This window comes from Cyclopterus lumpus, chromosome 24 (genome assembly GCF_009769545.1).
Source record: "Cyclopterus lumpus isolate fCycLum1 chromosome 24, fCycLum1.pri, whole genome shotgun sequence".
NCBI lineage: Eukaryota > Metazoa > Chordata > Actinopteri > Perciformes > Cyclopteridae > Cyclopterus > Cyclopterus lumpus.
In genome coordinates, this window is record NC_046989.1 from 18118668 (window position 1) to 18141908 (window position 23241).

General features: G+C 40.8%; 1 protein-coding gene across 1 annotated transcript; it reads left to right on the forward strand.

The window, feature by feature from the left end:
* Positions 1-984: 984 nt before the first annotated feature.
* Positions 985-9059, forward strand: ephx1 (epoxide hydrolase 1, microsomal (xenobiotic)). Its single transcript, XM_034527911.1, has 9 exons — positions 985-1185; positions 1967-2238; positions 2321-2501; positions 2590-2808; positions 2944-3073; positions 5958-6172; positions 6748-6856; positions 7161-7283; positions 8359-9059. Exons 2-9 carry the CDS (start codon positions 2056-2058, stop codon positions 8567-8569), a joined length of 1371 nt encoding a protein of 456 aa, XP_034383802.1. The 5' UTR covers positions 985-1185; positions 1967-2055; the 3' UTR covers positions 8570-9059.
* Positions 9060-23241: the final 14182 nt, after the last annotated feature.

Consider the following 23241-nt stretch of genomic DNA (forward strand, 5'->3'; position numbering starts at 1 on the left):
GTGGCCCGACGGGAGCCTCTCCTCAGTGCAAGACATGAATACCTGCATAGAGTTTGCCAAAAACCACATGAAGGACTCCCAGACTATGAGAAATAAGATTGTCTGGTCTAAGACCAAGATTGAACTTTTGGGCGTTAATTCTAAGCGGTATGTGTGTAGAAAACCAGGCACTGCTCATCACCTGCCCAATACAATCCCAACAGTGAAACATGGTGGTGGCAGCATCATGCTATGGGGGTGTTTTTCAGCTGCAGGGACAGGACGATTGGTTGCAATTGAAGCAAAGATGAATGCGGCCAAGTACAGAGATATCCTGGAAGAAAACCCCTTCCAGAGTGCTCTGGGCCTCAGACTGGGCCGAAGTTTCACCTTCCAACAAGACAATTACCCTAAGCACACAGCTAAAATAACAAAGGAGTGTCTTCGGAAAAACTCAATTGAGCATCTCTGGAGAGACCTGAAAATGGCTGTCCACCAACGTTCACCATCCAACCTGATGGAACTGGAGAGGATCTGCAAGGAAGAATGGCAGAGGATCCCCAAATCCAGGTGTGAAAAACTTGTTGCATCATTCCCAAGAAGATTCATGGCTGTACTAGCTCAAAAGGGTGCTTCTACTCAGTACTGAGCAAAGGGTCTGAATACTTATGACCATGTGATATTTCAGTTTTTCTTTTTTAATAAATTTGCAAACATTTCTACATTTCTGTTTTTTTCTGTCAAGATGGGGTGCTGAGTGTACATTTTTGATAAATAAAATGAACTATTTAGATTTTAGCAAATGGCTGCAATGAAACAAAGAGTGAACAATTTAAAGGGGTCTGAATACTTTCCGTACCCACTGTATGTATCAAAAACAGCGTCCACTTCTTACTATCGCTTCGTCATACCAGTATACATAGTTACATAACTACAGACCCCATGTCCCATAATGCACCTCTGCTATTTCCACACAGTTTTGCAGCCGTTATCCTCACGTTTTTTCCTTCACGCAAGTAAAGCTATAAGCAAGTAGCGTGTGTCCACCCAGCTGGACACAAATGTCAGTCCAAGTTTGAAAACGTAATTTTCGGAGCGCAAACCAACAGAGGGACTGAACGAAGCCAGCACAACCACTAAGTCCAGCAGATAGGAGCGGACTGAAGTCCAGCACCTTGCATTCCGTTGTGGTGCGAGCTACAGCAGGTAACTGTCGGCCGTTGGGTGCCGTCTACTTAACTGGTGATGTTATTTAGACCGTGTTGTTTGCCACTCCCCTCTGAAAGAGTGATTCGTTTTGACCAAGTTAAGGTTACATTGAAGCCTCGAACAGGTGAAAAAATGACTTTCAAAGTCGATAGTTTGTTATATATTAAGGTGACGTTAGTTAAATCTCCATTTACGTTGGCTAATAAACATAAGGTGTCACGATGAGCTAATGTCGCCTCGTTTCTGCTTTTCTAATCGGAATGCAGCGCACACAGGTTATTCTGTGGAGGGGTAGGGGGCGTTGAAAGTGTTAGACCCGATACCCTCCGCGTCCTAGCCTGTAAAGCGCTGTCATGCAGGTCTCAGTAAACTGGGGGGCGGGGGGGCTTGGTCAGCCCTGTTCTTTACCTAATCCAGCTGATCACAACAGCACTGGTACCTTTGTGACCACAACAACACTGGTACCTTTGTCTGGCTTGCTAGACCACACCTCCCCCCTTATATACTTGCTGAAAGCATTTGCATCAGACTCATGACTTTTTCTTACAACACTGTAAGAGAAAGTCATGTAATTACTGTTTGTCTCATATTTCTAGTACCCTCGAGGTGTGCAGGGTTGCGAGGGCCTGATCAATGCTGCTTGCAGCTTTAATTATGTGTTTTATTTAGTTTGACATGTGGGTTTTGTCACATTTAGTTACAAATTATTATTTATCAGTAACGGTACAACGTGTCTTGGCCTTGTAAAATAACAGTTTGTACACCAACTTTTTCCCAGTGTCATCTGTTCTACACGTCCTTTTGTCGTCTCGCTCTTGCTCGCGTTCGGCCCTGTATATTTCTACCCGGCCGCAGAAGCCAAGCACCATGTTCACGGAGGTGCTGGTTGCCCTGGCGATCGGGGGGCTGATCCTCTTCCTGGTTCGGAGGAGCAGGACCCAGGCGCTGAAGACGGAGGATGGCTGGTGGGGGGCCGGCCTGCCCCCTGGCAGTGGGGAGGACATCACCGTCCGCCCCTTTCAAGTCGCCACCAGCGACGAGGAGCTGGAGGTTAGATTCCCTCTTAGTTTGCGCCTCAAGAGTTGCCGCCACGTAGCGATTACTCACGCCTCCACATATACCTCTTTGTCAGGACCTATACAGGCGGATAGACCAGACTCGCCCCGTCCCCTCCCTGGAGGATAGCCAGTTTAATTACGGCTTCAACTCCCAGTCCCTACATAAGGTGGTCTCCTACTGGAGAAATGACTTTGACTGGAGGAGGCATGTTGACAAGCTCAACCGGTACCCCCACTTCAAAACCAACATCGAAGGTGAGGCCTGCACCGCTGACACACTCACGATGAGGATGATATGTCCCACCTCTAACCCCTTCTCACTTGTTGACCTGGCATCATCTAGGCATTGATATCCATTACCTGCATGTGAAGCCCAAAAAGGTGCCAGAGGGATCTGCTGCTGTTCCTCTGATAATGGTCCATGGCTGGCCCGGTTCCTTCTATGAGTTCTATGGACTGATCCCTCTGCTGACGGAACCGTCGGACCCACAGGATCTTGTGTTTGAGGTGGTGTGCCCCTCCATACCGGGGTACGGTTTTTCGGAAGCGCCGCATAAGAAAGGTAAGTCAGCAAAGATATATATTTGTTCCCTCTTGCCTTGAGAGATAAAGTATGATGATATTCATGCAGGCTCTTTTTTTCTGTAGAAACTGCATGTGTTCATACTACACTGTGTGTGTGTGTGTGTGAGGACAGGTTTTGATTCAGTTTGTGCGGCACACATCTTCCACAAACTGATGAAACGCCTGGGCTTCCAGAAGTTCTACGCTCACGGAGGAGACTGGGGCTGGCTGGTTACGACCAACATGGCTCAGCTGGAGCCCGGGTAAGAACTTCCTCAACACCTGACACACATTTTTGTTGTTGTAAATGCTTAAAGCCACTATGAGGAACTTTAATTTTCTGTGGACTTTGGCGGTCCCTGTGGACAAAAGCGGAAGTGTTTTTCAAGCACCAGAGAACATTTAGGAAAGCGCTCATTTTACTGCAGCAAGGTATGATGGTCTGCCCCGCTTTGTTCTGGTTCTGGTTTTCCCGTGCATTGCATTCTCCAGCGTGGCCCATTACTACGGCCTCGGTCTCCAGCACTGTGGTGTCGGTGTGGCTCCCAGTGGGGACCGGCTAAGCAGCGAGGTGAAACTCCTCTACTGGCCAGATGATAGATATATAGTTTATTCATCCCCAGGTGGAAATTTGTTTGTAGCAGCAGCAGTAAGCATGGTTACAATAAGTACAATACAATAAAATATTAAATGTAAGAAAATTAAATAATAAAGACAATGAAGAAAATAAATATGCAATGTATATAGTATATAAAGTGAAAGCGGTGCGAGGGTTATTGATGTTTATTCAATTTGAAGAGGATCTGGCCAAAGGTGATTTATTATAAAGTCTAATAGCAGTTGGCCGGAATGTTCTCCTGTATCTGGAATGTTCTCCTGTATCTGTCCTTGTGAAGCGGAGCTGAAGCAATCCGTTGGAGAACGTGCTCCGCTGTCCCTGCAGTAGGTGGTGCAGAGGGTGGTCCAATATGGACAATAATTTCTTCAGTGTCTCCTCTCCACCACCTGTTCTGGATAGTCCTGTTTGCAGCCAATGATGGAGCCGGCCTTCCTCACCAGTTTAGTGAGTCTGTTGGTGTCTTCGGCTCCAATGCTGCTCCCCCAGCAGACTACGGAAAAGTACAGCGCACTGGTCCACCAGACTGGTAGAACATCTCCAACATCTTGCTGCACACATCGAAGGATCCAAGTTTCCTCAAGAAAAAGAGTAAACTCATCCCCTTCTTGTACACAGCGATGATGTTGGCCTTCCAGTTCAGTCTGTTGTCGGTGGAGACACCCAGGAACCTGTACTCCTCCACCATGTCCACATCCTCTCCCAGAACTCTCAGCAGTTGTGGAGCCGTCGTCTTCCTCCTGAAGTCCACCACCATCTCTCTGGTCTTGGCCACGTTCAGAAGCAGGTGATTTCTACTGGCCCACTCCACAAAGTCATCCACTACTGCCCTGTGCTCCACCTCCCGTCCGTCCTTAATACACCCGTCCACTGCAGTCATCAGACAGAACTTCTAGAGAATTGCAATCACTTTCAAGAAAACCAGATTGCACCATCAGACAAAAACAAATAAAAAGTGCAATCACTTTGTTAGAACAATGCAAATAAAGTTGTGCAAAAAAGAACAAATATTTGGCAAATAGCTTATTGTGGCTACAATTTACATGTTTGGCACTGAATATATTTTAAAGATAATAACAATAAAGTGCAACCTGTGAAAAACTAAATTAAACAAGTTCAAATATTTGCGTTTTACGCTAAATATCTTTACAAAACAATAACGTGGAAAATTAGTGCAGATATGTGTGAGCCATCAAGTTGTATTAGTTCAAATTCACTCAGATTCTCAAAGGAATCAATATTCCCTTGATCGAGTTGCCTGTCGCACATCTCCAGCTTCTGAATGAAACCGTTGATCTTGTCAGCTGAGGAAGGTGCTGGTCTCTGCCTTGAAGATGAAGATTTAATTCATTCAGCATTCCAAATATGTCACTGATAGGCCAATTTCATTAGAAATTATACATCAGCACATTTATAATCATCCATCCATCCATCCATTTTCAATACCGCTTATCCTCATTAGGGTCGCGGGGGGCGCTGGAGCCTATCCCAGCTGACATAGGGCGAAGGCAGGGGACACCCTGGACAGGCCGCCAGTCCATCGAGGGCACATGTAGGGACAAACAACCAGTCACTCTCACATTCACACCTATGGGCAATTTAGAGATCAATTAACCTGCAGCATGTCTTTGGACTGTGGGTGGAAGCCGGAGAGCCCGGAGAGAACCCACGCTGCCACGGGGAGAACATGCAAACTCCACACAGAAGGACCGCTCCGACTGGGAATCGAACCCGCGGCCCTCTTGCTGTGAGGCGACAGTGCTAGCCACTACACCACCGTGCAGCCCCCATTTATAATTTATAATCATATTTGAATTAATACATTTGACTCCAACTGGTCGGAAGTCCTTGAGGTCAGACGGAGTCGCCTTCTCTGGAACAGGGACCAGACACAACGTCTTCCACAGCACCGGGACTTCCTCCTGTCTCAGGCTCAGGTTTTAGAGGTGCTGCATTACATCCGACAGCTGGATAGCGCAGGTCTTCAGGACCCTGGGGCTGATGTCATCAGGTCCTGCCTTGGTAGAGTCTCTCCAGCTGTCTTCTCACCTGGTCAGTTGTCACAGAGAGGGGGGGAGGGTGGAAGAACCCTTTGATGTTGAGGGTTCTGTGTTTGTGCAGCGCTCCAGGGGGGACAGAGGGGGAGGTGTGTTGTGTGGAGGAGACAGATGAGGACTGTGAACTAAACCTATTGAAGAAACAGTTTAGCTCGTTGCCCCCTGCCCAGGGAGCCACCTGGTTGTTTCCCTCTAACCTTGAAGCAGTTATCTGCTTCATTTCGGTCCACACCTCCCTCACATTGTTCTGGAGTTTGGCCTCCAGCTTCCTCCTGTAGGAGTCCTTGCACTCCCTGAGCTTCACCTTCAGGTCGCGCTGGACTCTCCTGAACTCTCCCCAGACCTGAAAGCTGCTTTCTTCTTATTAAGAAGGAGTCGCCGCTCCCCACCTGTTTGAGACTGTTAAAAGTTACCAACAATAACGTTGAATAAGGTATTACTCGTCTTTTCTTTTTGTTTTATTTCTTATCCCAGGATAGTCAAAGGCTTGCATGTGAACTTTGCCCCGCCGTCCAAACCAGGCCTGCCCATGGCTTTATCCATCATGCTCGGCCGTCGATTCCCGAAGATGTTTGGCTTCTCTGACATGGATGTTCAGCGTCTCTTTCCCTGCATGGAGAAACTGGTGGTAGAGTCCATCAAGGAGTCTGGCTACATGCACATCCAGGCCACCAAGCCTGACACTGTGGGTAAGGACCTGGCAACATGAGGGTCTAGACTGGCTTCCAGAGAGTTTTAAGTGATTAATAGAATCTCTGGTATTATTATGTTAGGCTATGCTCACATTACTCGGCTTAATGCTTAATTCAGATTTTATTTGACCCACATCTGATCTATCTGCCTCCACTGATCCCATTCATGGTTGCAGTGACCCATATCTGACTTTGGTGTTCACAGATCTCTGCACTGAAACCAATAACGTCCCACACATTGGTCTAAAAATACACATTAAATTAAACATATTGCTCAGTTTTTAAGAATGGGTCCCAACAGATAATACTCCTAAATCATATCTATTTTTGATTTAAGTTAAATATACTGTGAATTAAGTAAAATAACTATAGTAAGATGTGTAACTTAACTATGTGACATCCCAAAACCCCTCCAGTCAACATGTCCACAAGATTTTTGTGACTTTTGGACTTGAACTGAATTTTGGACCACACATAAAAGTGGCCCAGATCTGATTAGGGAAAAAACACTCTACGTTTGTAATGTGAAAGAAGCCTTCGTCTCGGATAATTCCTGACTCATTTCCCCACAGGCCGAGGACTGAACGACTCCCCAGTGGGTCTGGCTGCCTACATTCTGGAGAAGTTCTCGACATGGACTAGCCGCGACTTCAGGAACCTGGAGGACGGAGGACTCACCAGGTGATGAGAAAACGATGGAATGTTTGCTATTGTCACATCTTCTTCGTTATCCTCTCGTATGAAGATATTGTATCAAACTATCAAGTATAAGCACACAATAAGTCCTGAATACTATCAGTCGCAGTAGCATATATATGAACAGTAGCCCTTGAGCTCAATTGTGAAAGTAGATTACTTTACCCAGTGCTAATCCAGTATATTTTAATTCAGACGATATGGATGAACGATGAGGTCCTGCAGTGGGTACCACTCAGTAGCCTCATTACTGTAACATTACAGCTTTTGTATGTGTGGCGCCTTGCAGGAAGTTCTCCCTGGATGACCTGCTGACTAATGTGATGATCTACTGGACCTCTGGCTGCATCGTCCCCTCCATGAGGTTCTACAAGGAGAACTTTGGCAAAGGCCTCAACCAGCCTCACTCTAAGTGAGTTTAACAGTGACCAAGCCGTTACTCACACATTGCTTAAAGAACAGCTGTGGAAAACGAAAGTGTCAGCTAATTGATTTATTCTGAGGGAGGGTCCTTCTCTTTTTTGGTTTTATTGAGTACAACAAATATATACTGTAATTGTGTAGCTTCCCCAGTGGTGTTCCTTATGTTTTCAAATCTGAATATTCACAATTTGGTCAAAAAGGGTTTGTTTTAGTCAAAATGCTTTTTTCCCTCCTAAAAACGTTTTTCTACATGACTTGACGGAGGTTTCTGCAGGACGTTTGCGACATAACTACACATGAATCCTTATGCTGCGTTCTCACCAAAAGCGTTTTCCATGCAAAGTTGATGTACAGATGCGAATAAAGCGAATTTCGGCCGTGCAAATGACGCGATGCAAAACAATTGGCTCATTCGCCAGAGTTTACATTTTTCAACACAAGGCAGCGGTAGACCAGCAAATCCTGTGTTCTGCGAAGTAGAATTACAACAGTAAGTCTGCTGGCCCAAGGCGTTATGTTTTCACGTTGTCCATCTGAAGCCATAGGCCTCAGTGTGGAAGAGAGCTGCCACGGGAACCCTATGCACAAGCAGGTTAAATCCTTCACTTGCACGCTAAACAGGCCACCGTTCCGAGTTCACCCGCTCTGGAGAGTTAGCGGCCTCGGCTGATTAAAGTTAACAGGGTTAGCCCCAAAGTTAGTAACAACTTCTGCCCAGGCTCACTTAGGGTGGACCGACCTTTTTTAAAAGGTGGACCAGTTATTCTCCTTTTGACAAGCCGCTACTCTTAGTTGTGCCCAGCTTACATTTTTTTCTCATTTTAATATTTCTTTGAACTTTTTAACTTCTAAATCAGTCACAATACTTGTTGTCGGTTCCTGGTTAAATTATTATGAACAATCCTTCCCGACAAGGCAGTATCTTCACTTCATATTTGTTAGAACCAAGCTTGCCACAGCCCCTGAAACACATTGATGCCTCTGGGGAATTTAGGAGGTTAAATAACCCCCAATGTTAAAATCACACCCTTGCTAAATGCTAACGCCTCACCATCTCCTCGCAGGATTCCTGTGTACGTCCCCACTGGGTTCGCCTGCTTCCCCAACGAGCTGATCCACACTCCTAAACTCTGGGTGGAGCAGAAGTACCGCAAGCTCGTGACGTTCACGCCCATGGCCCACGGTGGCCATTTTGCAGCCATGGAGGAGCCCCAGCTGATGGCCGAGGACATTCAGAACTTCACTAAAACGGTGGAAAAGAAGAAGAAAGAGTAGTCAAAGTACAGACAGACGGTATTGTGGAGCAGATGGCTGAATTGCATGAATCTGGAATACAGTGGTGAGCGCTAAGTAGATGCGTCATGATTCGTGATTGTGAAGTAGGCACTGTGTTCCTCCATGAGCTGGATTTTATAATATAATTAGCTCGATCTAGTGGAATTCCAAATAATACTTCTGTGTGAGTGAGCTGTGTTATTAGTATTATAACCGTGACTATAAGATTATAATGTATTTGTGGCAGTGGGGTGTGGTTAGACTCAGCTGTAGAGTGGGTGGAGCGGGGGGCGGGTGGCTCAGGGAACATTGCCGGAATGATGTCTAATCAGTCTCAGCTAGGGCTGAGGGTTAATCAGCCTCAGCTGGGGTTAATCTATCTGTCTCTTCCTAATAAAGAGCAGGAGGGACTGAGAGGCGAGAGGGAAGAGTGAGGAGCGTCACCGAGCCTGTATTTGTGATTGTTGATAATAAAAGCATTTTGGAACTACCTCAAGTTGTGTGCTGCCTCTGTGCAAGTCCGCGACTCACCGGGTAACAGGGAAACGTGGTGGAGGAGTTTGAGTGGCTCAGTGATCCTGGAAGCTATGTTGTCCGGGGCATCAGCCCCTGGTAGGGTCTCTCAAGGCAAACAGGTCTTGGGGGAGAGCCCAGACTAAGAGCGGTTCAATAAACCCTGATGATAAGTAGCCCACGGACTGAAGTTGCCTTGCCCGAACAAGGGAAACCGGGGCACCCTCCCGGAGCCAGACCCAGAAGGGGAGCTCGTCGGCGAGCGTCTGGTGGCCGGGCTTTCGCCCATGGGGCCCGGTCGGGCTCAGCCCGAAAAAACATCATGGAGCACCTGTGGACCCACCACCCGCAGGGAGAATTATCGGGGTCGGGTGCTATGTAGACCGGGCGGCGGGCCAGGCAGGAGACCTGGGCGGGCCGATCGCCGGCGGCATAGACTAGCTCTAGGGAGGTGGAACGTCACCTCACTAGCGGGGAAAGAGCCGGAGCTGGTGCAGGAGGCGGAGCGGTACCAGCTAGATATAGTTGGGCTCACCTCCACGCACAGCATGGGCTCTGGAACCAAGCTCCTGGAGAAGGGTTGGACTTTGTCCTTTTCTGGAGTTGCCCAGGGTGAGAGGCGCCGGGCGGGAGTGGGGATACTCACGAGCCCCCGGCTGAGCGCCGCTGTGTTGGAGTTTTCCCCGGGGAACGAGAGGGTCGCCTCCCTGCGTCTACGGGTTGCGGGGAGTAAGGCTCTGACTGTTGTTTGTGCTTATGCACCGAACAGCATTTCGGAGTATCCGGCCTTCTTGGAGTCGGTGGGAGGGGTCCTGGAAAGGGTTGGAGTCGGCGGCCTGCCGACTCCATAGTTCTCCTGGGAGACTTCAACGTTCACGTGGGCAATGACAGAGAAACCTGGCGGGGCGTGATTGGGAGGAACGGCTTGCTCGATCTGAACCCGAATGGTGTTTTGTTGTTGGACTTCTGTGCTAGCCACAGTTTGTCCATAACGAACACCATGTTCGAACATAAGGTGGCTCATAAGTGTACCTGGTACCAGAACACCTTAGGCCCGAGATCAATGATCGACTTTGTAATCGTATCATCTGATCTGCGGCCGTATGTCTTGGACACTCGGGTGAAGAGAGGAGCAGAGCTGTCAACTGATCACCACCTGGTGGTGAGTTGGATCAGATGGCGGGGGACTCGGCTAGAGAGACCTGGCAAGCCCAAACGTGTAGTGAGGGTGAACTGGGAACGTCTGGCAGAGGATCCTGTCCGGGAGGTCTTCAACTCCCACCTCCGGAAGAACTTCTCACAAATCCCGAGGGAGGCTGGGGACATGGAATCCGAGTGGACCTTGTTCAAAGCCTCTATTGTGGACGCGACTGCTCGGGGCTGTGGCCGGAAGGTCATCGGTGCCTGTCGTGGCGGCAACCCGAGAACCCGGTGGTGGACACCGGGGGTGAGGGAAGCCGTCAAACTGAAGAAGGAGGCCTTTCGGGCCTGGCTGGCCCAGGGGTCTCCTGAAGCAGCTGACGGGTACCGGCGGGCCAGAAGGGCTGCAGCGGCGATGGTCGCGGAGGCTAAAACTCGGGCATGGGAGGAGTTCGGGGAGGCCATGGAGAAGGACTTTCAGTTGGCCTCAAGGAAGTTCTGGCAAACCATCCGACGGCTCAGGAAGGGAAAGCAGGGTCTACCCCAGGCTGTTCTCAGCAGGGGGGGGGGGGACTGCTGACCCGGACTGGGGACATCGTCGGGCGGTGGAAAGAGCACTTTGAGGAACTCCTAAACCCGGCCAACATGTCCCCCGGAGAGGGGGCAGCGCCGGAAGACTTTGGGGTGGATTCACCCATATCCCTGGCAGAGTGTAGTTAAAAAGCTTCTTGGTGGCAAGGCGCCAGGGGTGGATGAGATCCGCCCTGAGATGCTGAAAGCGCTGGACATTGTTGGGCTGTCTTGGTTGACACGCCTTTTCAGTGTCGCATGGGGGTCGGGAACAGTGCCCATGGACTGGCAGACCGGGGTGGTGGTTCCCATCTTCAAGAAGGGGGACCGGAGAGTGTGCTCGAACTATCGTGGTATCACACTGCTCAGCCTCCCGGGAAAAGCTTATGCCAGGGTGCTGGAGAGGAGGCTCCGACCGCTTTTCGAACCTCAGATTCAAGACGAACAGTGCGGATTTCGTCCCGGTCGTGGAACAGTGGACCAGCTCTTTACCCTCGCAAGATTACTCGAGGGGTCCTGGGAGTTTGCCCAACCAGTTTACATGTGCTTTGTAGACCTGGAGAAGGCTTTCGACCGGGTCCCTTAGGGGTTTTTGTGGGGGGTGCTGCGGGAGTATGGGGTGCCGGACCCGTTGGCACGGGCCATCCGGTCTCTGTATGCCTGCAGTAGGAGCTGTGTTCGTCTCCTCGGTAGTAAGTCAGACACGTTCCCGGTGGTTGTTGGCCTCCGCCAGGGCTTCCCTTTATCACCGGTCCTGTTCGTGACCTTCATGGACAGGATATCTAGGCGCAGCCAGGGGGCGGAGAGGATCCGGTTTGGGAGTCTCGGGATCGCCTCTCTGCTGTTTGCGGATGATGTGGTCCTGTTTGCCTCCTCGGACCTCCAGCATTCACTGGGGCGTTTTGCAGCCGAGTGCGAAGCGGCAGGGATGAGAGTTAGCACCTCCAAATCTGAGGCCATGGTGCTCTGCCGGAAACCGGCGGATTGCTCCCTCCAGGTGGGGGCAAACTGCCTACCCAAGCGAAGGAGTTCAAGTATCTCGGGGTCTTGTTCACGAGTGAGGGTAAGGTGGAGCGGGAGATCGACAGGCGGATCGGTGCGGCTGCAGCAGTAAAACAGGCGCTGTACCGGTCCGTCTTGGTGAAGAGGGAGCTGTAAATTGGATTGCACAAGTCAATATCAGGGAATAGATGCACTTTTATTATGAATATCATGAATCTCAAACCTGTAGGGGTTGGGATTTGAACCAGTGCATTTCCCCCCCCCCCTCTTTTTCTTCCCCCTTTCTCCCCCTTTCCCTTTTTCTCCCCCCTCTCCCTTGACAGACTACTCTTCCTCAGCTTTGCCCTCTGAGCTGGCTGAAAAGTCGTTTAAGACCATAACAAAAAAGCAACAGTAGCTTGTGGCCAATAAAGTGATGAAATCACCAGATATTCATGAAAATATGTCATTAAACTTGTAAGTATTGTGTTCTGAGACACTTTCTTGAAGAAAAACAAGAAACTATGTATTACTTAAGAAAATCCACTTTTGCCCTCTGTGCTTGCTGAAAAGTCGTTTAAGACCATAAAAAAAAAAAAATGTAGCGGACCAAAATCACCAGAGGTTCATGAAAATATGTCATTAAACACTTTCTTGAAGAAAACCAAGGAACTTTGTATTCTTTAGTAAAAAATATTGTTGACCTGTTATAATACGCTGATACGTCTTTTAAGACCATAAAAAATATGGAGATGCAAGCTTTGAGGATTTAAAGTCATAAAACCATCATATATTCATGAAACTGTCATGAAACTTGTAAATCGTGTGTTCTGACACACTTTCTTGAAGAAAATCAACAAACTGAGTATTCTTAAAGAAAATCCACTTTTGGACTCTGTACAGGCTAAAAAGTTCTTTCGGACCATAAAATAAATAAATGTATTTTTTGGGCAGTAAAGTTATAAAAGCACCAGATATTTATGAAAATGCAAAGAAACATTTAAGTCTTGTGTTCTGAGAAACTTTCTTGAAGAAAATCAACAAACTGAGTATTCTCAAAGAAAATCCACTTTTGGACTCTGTACAGGCTAAAAAGTTGTTTCGGACCATAAAAAGAAGTAAATGTATTTTTTTGGGCAGTAAATTATAAAAGCACCAGATATTTATGAAAATGCAAAGAAACATTTAAGTCTTGTGTTCTGAGACACTTTCTTGAAGAAAATCAAGGAACTTTGTATTCTTTAGGAAAATGTCTTTTAAGACCATAAAAGATGTACATGTATGTTTTGGTTAGTAAAGTTATGAAACCATCAGGTATTCATGGAAATTTCATGAAACTTGTAAGTCTTGTGTTCTGAGACACTTTCTTGAAGAAAATCAACAAACTGAGTATTCTTAAAGAAAATCCACTTTTGGCCAGTTCCAAGGCTGATACGTCTTTTAAGACCATAGAATAAGTAAATGTATGTTTTGGTTAGTAAAGTTATGAAACCATCAGGTATTCATGGAAATGTCATGAAACTTGTAAATCTTGTTTTTTGAGACACTTTCTTTTAGAAAATCAACAAACTCAGTATCTTGAAAGAAAATCCACTTTTGGACTCTGTACAGGTTAAAAAGTTGTTTCGGACCATAAAAAGAAGTAAATGTATTTTCTTGAGTAGTAAGGTGATGAAAGCACCTAGTATTTATGAAAATGCAATGGAACTTGTAAGTTTTGTGTTCTGAGACACTTTCTTGAAGAAAATCAAGGAACTTTGTATCCTTTAGGAAAAATCATTTTTGGCCTGTTCCAAGGCTGAAACGTCTTTTAAGACCATAAAAACATGGAGATACAGCTTTGAAGCAGTAAAGCTATCAAAACATCAGGTATTCATTGAAATGTCATGAAACTTGTAAATCTTGTGTTCTGAGACACTTTCTTGAAGGAAATCAAGGAATTTTGTATTCTTTAAGAAAATCCACTTTTGGACTCTGTACAGGCTCAAAAGTTGTTTCGGACCATGAAAAGAAGTAAATGTATTTTTTGGGCAGTAAAGTTATAAAAGCACCAGATATTAATGAAAATGCAAAGAAACATGTAAGTCTTGTGGTCTGAGACACTTTCTTGAAGAAAATCAACAAACTGAGAATTCTTGAGGAAAATCCACTTTTGGCATGTTTCCAAGGTTAATACGTCTTTTAAGACCATAAAAGAAGTAAATGTATGTTTTGGTTATTAAAGTTATGAAACCATCAGGTATTCATGGTAATGTCATGAAACTTGTAAATCGTGTGTTCTGAGACACTTTCTTGAAGAAAATCAACAAACTCAGTATCCTGAAAGAAAATCCACTTTTGGACTCTGTACAGGCTAAAAAGATGTTTCAGACCATAAAAAGAAGTGAATGTATTTTTTAAGCAGTAGAGTGATGAAAGCACCAGATATTCATGAAAATGCAAAGAAACATGTAAGTCTTGTGGTCTGAGACACTTTCTTGAAGAAAATCAAGAAACTTTGTTATTCTTTAGGAAAATCCACTTTTGGCCTGTTCCAAGGCTGATACGTCTTTTAAGACCATAAAAGAAGTAAATGTATGTTTTGGTTAGTAAAGTTATGAAACCATCAGGTATTCATGGAAATGTCATGAAACTTGTATGTGTTGTGTTTCTGGGACACTTTCTTAAAGAAAATCAAGGAACTTTGTAATCTTTAGGAAAAATCATGTTTGGCCTGTTCCAAGGCTGAAACGTCTTTTAAGACCATAACAATATGGAGATGCAAGCTTTGTTTATGGAAAGTCAAGAAAACCATCATATATTTATGAAACTGTCATGAAACTTGTAAGTCTTGTGTTCTGAGACACTTTCTTGAAGAAAATCAACAAACTGAGTATTCTTAAATAAAATCCACTTTTGGACTCTGTACAGGCTAAAAATTTGTTTCGGACCATAAAAAGAAGTAAATGTATTTTTTGGGCAGTAAAGTTATGAAAGAACCAGATATTTATGAAAATGCAAAGAAACATGTAAGTCTTGTGTTCAAAACATTTTCTTGAAGAAAATCCAAGAACTTTGTATTCTTTAGGAAAATCCACTTTTGGCATGTTTCCAAGGTAAATACGTCTTTTAAGACCATAAAAGAAGTAAATGTATGTTTTGGTTATTAAAGTTATGAAACCATCAGGTATTCATGGTAATGTCATGAAACTTGTAAATCGTGTGTTCTGAGACACTTTCTTGAAGGAAATCAAGGAACTTTGTATTCTTTAAGAAAATCCACTTTTGGACTCTGTACAGGCTAAAAAGATGTTTCGGACCATAAAAAGAAGTAAATGTATTTTTTAAGTAGTAAAGTTATGAAAGCACCAGATAATCATAAAATTGCAAAGAAATATGTAAGTATTGTGTTCAAAACACTTTCTTGAAGAAAATCAAGGAACTTTGTTTTCTTTAAGAAAATCCACTTTTGGACTCTGTACAGGCTAAAAAGATGTTTCGGACCATAAAAAGAAGTAAATGTATTTTTTGGGCAGTAAAGTTATGAAACCATCAGGTATTCATGGAAATGTCATGAAACTTGTAAGTCTTGTGTTCTGAGACACTTTCTTGAAGAACATCAACAAACTGAGTATTCTTAACGAATATCCACTTTTGGACTCTGTACAGGCTAAAAAGATGTTTCGGACCATAAAAAGAAGTAAATGTATTTTTTAAGCAATAAAGTGATGAAAGCACCAGATTTTTATGAAAATGCAAAGAAACATGTAAGTCTTGTGTTCTGAGACACTTTCTTGAAGAAAATCAAGGAACTTTGTTTTCTTTAAGAAAATCCACTTTTGGACTCTGTACAGGCTAAAAAGATGTTTCGGACCATAAAAAGAAGTAAATGTATTTTTTAAGCAGTAAATTATAAAAGCACCAGATATTTATGAAAATGCAAAGAAACATTTAAGTCTTGTGTTCTGAGACACTTTCTTGAAGAAAATCAAGGAACTTTGTATTCTTTAGGAAAATGTCTTTTAAGACCATAAAAGATGTACATGTATGTTTTGGTTAGTAAAGTTATGAAACCATCAGGTATTCATGGAAATTTCATGAAACTTGTAAGTCTTGTGTTCTGAGACACTTTCTTGAAGAAAATCAACAAACTGAGTATTCTTAAAGAAAATCCACTTTTGGCCAGTTCCAAGGCTGATACGTCTTTTAAGACCATAGAATAAGTAAATGTATGTTTTGGTTAGTAAAGTTATGAAACCATCAGGTATTCATGGAAATGTCATGAAACTTGTAAATCTTGTGTTTTGAGACACTTTCTTTTAGAAAATCAACAAACTCAGTATCTTGAAAGAAAATCCACTTTTGGACTCTGTACAGGTTAAAAAGTTGTTTCGGACCATAAAAAGAAGTAAATGTATTTTCTTGAGTAGTAAGGTGATGAAAGCACCTAGTATTTATGAAAATGCAATGGAACTTGTAAGTTTTGTGTTCTGAGACACTTTCTTGAAGAAAATCAAGGAACTTTGTAATCTTTAGGAAAAATCATGTTTGGTCTGTTCCAAAGCTGATACTTCTTTTAAGACCATAAAAACATGGAGATACAGCTTTGAAGCAGTAAAGCTATCAAAACATCAGGTATTCATTGAAATGTCATGAAACTTGTAAATCTTGTGTTCTGAGACACTTTCTTGAAGGAAATCAAGGAATTTTGTATTCTTTAAGAAAATCCACTTTTGGACTCTGTACAGGCTCAAAAGTTGTTTCGGACCATGAAAAGAAGTAAATGTATTTTTTGGGCAGTAAAGTTATAAAAGCACCAGATATTAATGAAAATGCAAAGAAACATGTAAGTCTTGTGGTCTGAGACACTTTCTTGAAGAAAATCAACAAACTGAGAATTCTTGAGGAAAATCCACTTTTGGCATGTTTCCAAGGTTAATACGTCTTTTAAGACCATAAAAGAAGTAAATGTATGTTTTGGTTATTAAAGTTATGAAACCATCAGGTATTCATGGTAATGTCATGAAACTTGTAAATCGTGTGTTCTGAGACACTTTCTTGAAGAAAATCAACAAACTCAGTATCCTGAAAGAAAATCCACTTTTGGACTCTGTACAGGCTAAAAAGATGTTTCAGACCATAAAAAGAAGTGAATGTATTTTTTAAGCAGTAGAGTGATGAAAGCACCAGATATTCATGAAAATGCAAAGAAACATGTAAGTCTTGTGTTCTGAGACACTTTCTTGAAGAAAATCAAGGAACTTTGTAATCTTTAGGAAAAATCATGTTTGGTCTGTTCCAAAGCTGATACTTCTTTTAAGACCATAAAAACATGGAGATACAGCTTTGAAGCAGTAAAGCTATCAAACCATCAGGTATTCATTGAAATGTCATGAAACTTGTAAATCTTGTGTTCTGAGACACTTTCTTGAAGGAAATCAAGGAATTTTGTATTCTTTAAGAAAATCCACTTTTGGACTCTGTACAGGCTCAAAAGTTGTTTCGGACCATGAAAAGAAGTAAATGTATTTTTTGGGCAGTAAAGTTATAAAAGCACCAGATATTAATGAAAATGCAAAGAAACATGTAAGTCTTGTGGTCTGAGACACTTTCTTGAAGAAAATCAAGAAACTTTGTTATTCTTTAGGAAAATCCACTTTTGGCCTGTTCCAAGGCTGATACGTCTTTTAAGACCATAAAAGAAGTAAATGTATGTTTTGGTTAGTAAAGTTATGAAACCATCAGGTATTCATGGAAATGTCATGAAACTTGTATGTGTTGTGTTTCTGGGACACTTTCTTAAAGAAAATCAAGGAACTTTGTAATCTTTAGGAAAAATCATGTTTGGCCTGTTCCAAGGCTGAAACGTCTTTTAAGACCATAACAATATGGAGATGCAAGCTTTGTTTATGGAAAGTCAAGAAAACCATCATATATTTATGAAACTGTCATGAAACTTGTAAGTCTTGTGTTCTGAGACACTTTCTTGAAGAAAATCAACAAACTGAGTATTCTTAAATAAAATCCACTTTTGGACTCTGTACAGGCTAAAAATTTGTTTCGGACCATAAAAAGAAGTAAATGTATTTTTTGGGCAGTAAAGTTATGAAACCATCAGGTATTCATGGAAATGTCATGAAACTTGTAAGTCTTGTGTTCTGAGACACTTTCTTGAAGAACATCAACAAACTGAGTATTCTTAACGAATATCCACTTTTGGACTCTGTACAGGCTAAAAAGATGTTTCGGACCATAAAAAGAAGTAAATGTATTTTTTAAGCAGTAAAGTGATGAAAGCACCAGATTTTTATGAAAATGCAAAGAAACATGTAAGTCTTGTGTTCTGAGACACTTTCTTGAAGAAAATCAAGGAACTTTGTTTTCTTTAAGAAAATCCACTTTTGGACTCTGTACAGGCTAAAAAGATGTTTCGGACCATAAAAAGAAGTAAATGTATTTTTTAAGCAGTAAAGTTATGAAAGCACCAGATATTCATAAAAATGCAAAGAAACATCTATGTATTGTGTACTAAAACACTTTCTTGAAGAAAATCAAGAAACTTTGTATTCTTTAGGAAAATCCACTTTTGGCCTGTTCTAAGGCTGATACGTCTTTTAAGACCATAAAAGAAGTAAATGTATGTTTTGGTTATTAAAGTTATGAAACCATCAGGTATTCATGGTAATGTCATGAAACTTGTAAATCGTGTGTTCTGAGACACTTTCTTGAAGAAAATCAACAAACTCAGTATCCTGAAAGAAAATCCACTTTTGGACTCTGTACAGGCTAAAAAGTTGTTTTGGACCATAAAAAGAAGTAAATGTATTTTTTAAGCAGTAAAGTTATGAAACCACCAGATATTCATAAAAATGCAAAGAAATATGTAAGTATTGTGTTCAAAACACTTTCTTGAAGAAAATCCAAGAACTTTGTATTCTTTAGGAAAATCCACTTTTGGCCAGTTCCAAGGCTGAAACGTCTTTTAAGACCATAAACGAAGTAAATGTATTTTTTGGGCAGTAAAGTTATGAAACCATCAGGTATTCATGGAAATGTCATGAAACTTGTAAGTCTTGTGTTCTGAGACACTTTCTTGAAGAAAATCAACAAACTGAGTATTCTTAAAGAAAATCCACTTTTGGACTCTGTACAGGCTCAAAAGTTGTTTCGGACCATAAAAAGAAGTAAATGTATTTTTTGGGCAGTAAAGTTATAAAATCACCAGATATTTATGAAAATGCAAAGAAACATGTAAGTCTTGTGTTCTGAGACACTTTCTTGAAGAAAATCAAGGAACTTTGTTTTCTTTAAGAAAATCCACTTTTGGACTCTGTACAGGCTAAAAAGTTGTTTTGGACCATAAAAAGAAGTAAATGTATTTTTTGGGCAGTAAAGTTATAAAATCACCAGATATTTATGAAAATGCAAAGAAACATGTAAGTATTGTGTTCTAAAACACTTTCTTGAAGAAAATCCAAGAACTTTGTATTCTTTAGGAATATCCACTTTTGGCCTGTTCCAAGGCTGAAACGTCTTTTAAGACCATAAAAGAAGTAAATGTATTTTTTGGGCAGTAAAGTTATGAAACCATCAGGTATTCATGGAAATGTCATGAAACTTGTAAGTCTTGTGTTCTGAGACACTTTCTTGAAGAAAATCAACAAACTAAGTATTCTTAAAGAAAATCCACTTTTGGACTCTGTACAGGCTAAAAAGTTGTTTTGTCCATAAAAAGAAGTAAATGTATTTTTTAAGCAGTAAAGTTATGAAAGCACCAGATATTCATAAAAATGCAAAGAAACATCTATGTATTGTGTTCTAAAACACTTTCTTGAAGAAAATCAAGAAACTTTGTATTCTTTAGGAAAATCCACTTTTGGCCTGTTCCAAGGCTGATACGTCTTTTAAGACCATAAAAGAAGTAAATGTATGTTTTGGTTATTAAAGTTATGAAACCATCAGGTATTCATGGTAATGTCATGAAACTTGTAAATCGTGTGTTCTGAGACACTTTCTTGAAGAAAATCCACTTTTGGACTCGGTACAGGCTAAAAAGATGTTTCGGACCATAAAAAGAAGTAAATGTATTTTTTAAGCAGTAAAGTTATGAAAGCAATAGATATTCATAAAAATGCAAAGAAATATGTAAGTATTGTGTTCAAAACACTTTCTTGAAGAAAATCCAAGAACTTTGTATTCTTTAGGAAAATCCACTTTTGGCCTGTTCCAAGGCTGAAACGTCTTTTAAGACCATAAAAGAAGTAAATGTATTTTTTGGGCAGTAAAGTTATAAAATCACCAGATATTTATGAAAATGCAAAGAAACATGTAATTCTTGTGTTCTGAGACACTTTCTTGAAGAAAATCAAGGAACTTTGTTTTCTTTAAGAAAATCCACTTTTGGACTCTGTACAGGCTAAAAAGTTGTTTTGTCCATAAAAAGAAGTAAATGTATTTTTTAAGCAGTAAAGTTATGAAAGCACCAGATATTCATAAAAATGCAAAGAAACATCTATGTATTGTGTTCTAAAACACTTTCTTGAAGAAAATCAAGAAACTTTGTATTCTTTAGGAAAATCCACTTTTGGCCTGTTCCAAGGCTGATACGTCTTTTAAGACCATAAAAGAAGTAAATGTATGTTTTGGTTATTAAAGTTATGAAACCATCAGGTATTCATGGTAATGTCATGAAACTTATAAATCGTGTGTTCTGAGACACTTTCTTGAAGAAAATCAACAAACTCAGTATCCTGAATGAAAATCCACTTTTGGACTCTGTACAGGCTAAAAAAATGTTTTGGACCATAAAAAGAAGTAAATTTTTTTTTTTAAGCAGTAAAGTTATGAAAGCACCAGATATTCATAAAAATGCAAAGAAACATCTAAGTATTGTGTTCAAAACACTTTCTTGAAGAAAATCAAGAAACTTTGTATTCTTTAGGAATATCCACTTTTGGCCTGTTCCAAGGCTGAAACGTCTTTTAAGACCATAAAAGAAGTAAATGTATTTTTTGGGCAGTAAAGTTATGAAACCATCAGGTATTCATGGAAATGTCATGAAATTTGTAAGTCTTGTGTTCTGAGACACTTTCTTGAAGAAAATCAACAAACTGAGTATTCTTAAAGAAAATCCACTTTTGGACTCTGTACAGGCTCAAAAGATGTTTCGGACCATAAAAAGAAGTAAATGTATTTTTTAAGCAGTAAAGTTATGAAAGCACCAGATATTCATAAAAATGCAAAGAAATATGTAAGTATTGTGTTCAAAACATTTTCTTGAAGAAAATCCAAGAACTTTGTATTCTTTAGGAAAATCCACTTTTGGACTCTGTACAGGCTAAAAAGTTGTTTTGGACCATAAAAAGAAGTAAATGTATTTTTTGGGCAGTAAAGTTATAAAATCACCAGATATTTATGAAAATGCAAAGAAACATGTAAGTCTTGTGTTCTGAGACACTTTCTTGAAGAAAATCCAAGAACTTTGTATTCTTTAGGAAAATCCACTTTTGGCATGTTTTCAAGGCTAATACGTCTTTTAAGACCATAAAAGAAGTAAATGTATTTTTTGGGCAGTAAAGTTATAAAAGCACCAGATATTTATGAAAATGCAAAGAAACATGTAAGTCTTGTGTTCTGAGACACTTTCTTGAAGAAAATCAAGGAACTTTGTTTTCTTTAAGAAAATCTACTTTAGGCCTGTTCCAAGGATGAAACGTCTTTTAAGACCATAAAAGAAGTAAATGTATTTTTTGGGCAGTAAAGTGATGAAACCATCAGGTATTCATGGAAATGTCATGAAACTTCTAAGTCTTGTGTTCTGAGACACTTTCTTGAAGAAAATCAACAAACTGAGTATTCTTAAAGAAAATCCACTTTTGGACTCTGTACAGGTTAAAAAGTTGTTTCGGACCATAAAAAGAAGTAAATGTATTTTTTGGGCAGTAAAGTTATAAAATCACCAGATATTTATGAAAATGCAAAGAAACATGTAAGTCTTGTGTTCTGAGACACTTTCTTGAAGAAAATCAAGGAACTTTGTTTTCTTTAAGAAAATCCACTTTTGGACTCTGTACAGGCTAAAAAGTTGTTTTGGACCATAAAAAGAAGTAAATGTATTTTTTGGGCAGTAAAGTTATAAAATCACCAGATATTTATGAAAATGCAAAGAAACATGTAAGTATTGTGTTCTAAAACACTTTCTTGAAGAAAATCAAGAAACTTTGTATTCTTTAGGAATATCCACTTTTGGCCTGTTCCAAGGCTGAAACGTCTTTTAAGACCATAAAAGAAGTAAATGTATTTTTTGGGCAGTAAAGTTATGAAACCATCAGGTATTCATGGAAATGTCATGAAATTTGTAAGTCTTGTGTTCTGAGACACTTTCTTGAAGAAAATCAACAAACTCAGTATCCTGAATGAAAATCCACTTTTGGACTCTGTACAGGCTAAAAAAATGTTTTGGACCATAAAAAGAAGTAAATTTTTTTTTTTAAGCAGTAAAGTTATGAAAGCACCAGATATTCATAAAAATGCAAAGAAACATCTAAGTATTGTGTTCAAAACACTTTCTTGAAGAAAATCAAGAAACTTTGTATTCTTTAGGAATATCCACTTTTGGCCTGTTCCAAGGCTGAAACGTCTTTTAAGACCATAAAAGAAGTAAATGTATTTTTTGGGCAGTAAAGTTATGAAACCATCAGGTATTCATGGAAATGTCATGAAATTTGTAAGTCTTGTGTTCTGAGACACTTTCTTGAAGAAAATCAACAAACTGAGTATTCTTAAAGAAAATCCACTTTTGGACTCTGTACAGGCTCAAAAGATGTTTCGGACCATAAAAAGAAGTAAATGTATTTTTTAAGCAGTAAAGTTATGAAAGCACCAGATATTCATAAAAATGCAAAGAAATATGTAAGTATTGTGTTCAAAACATTTTCTTGAAGAAAATCCAAGAACTTTGTATTCTTTAGGAAAATCCACTTTTGGACTCTGTACAGGCTAAAAAGTTGTTTTGGACCATAAAAAGAAGTAAATGTATTTTTTGGGCAGTAAAGTTATAAAATCACCAGATATTTATGAAAATGCAAAGAAACATGTAAGTCTTGTGTTCTGAGACACTTTCTTGAAGAAAATCCAAGAACTTTGTATTCTTTAGGAAAATCCACTTTTGGCATGTTTTCAAGGCTAATACGTCTTTTAAGACCATAAAAGAAGTAAATGTATTTTTTGGGCAGTAAAGTTATAAAAGCACCAGATATTTATGAAAATGCAAAGAAACATGTAAGTCTTGTGTTCTGAGACACTTTCTTGAAGAAAATCAAGGAACTTTGTTTTCTTTAAGAAAATCTACTTTAGGCCTGTTCCAAGGATGAAACGTCTTTTAAGACCATAAAAGAAGTAAATGTATTTTTTGGGCAGTAAAGTGATGAAACCATCAGGTATTCATGGAAATGTCATGAAACTTCTAAGTCTTGTGTTCTGAGACACTT

Excerpts from the sequence above, each read along its gene's own strand:
- ephx1 (XM_034527911.1), top strand. The coding sequence starts at position 2,056 with ATGTTCACGGAGGTGCTGGTTGCCCTGGCGATCGGGGGGCTGATCCTC. Across the intron at positions 2,809-2,943 it reads GGAAGCGCCGCATAAGAAAG|GTTTTGATTCAGTTTGTGCG; the intron begins GTAAGTCAGCAA and ends GTGTGAGGACAG. Across the intron at positions 7,284-8,358 it reads CTCAACCAGCCTCACTCTAA|GATTCCTGTGTACGTCCCCA; the intron begins GTGAGTTTAACA and ends ATCTCCTCGCAG.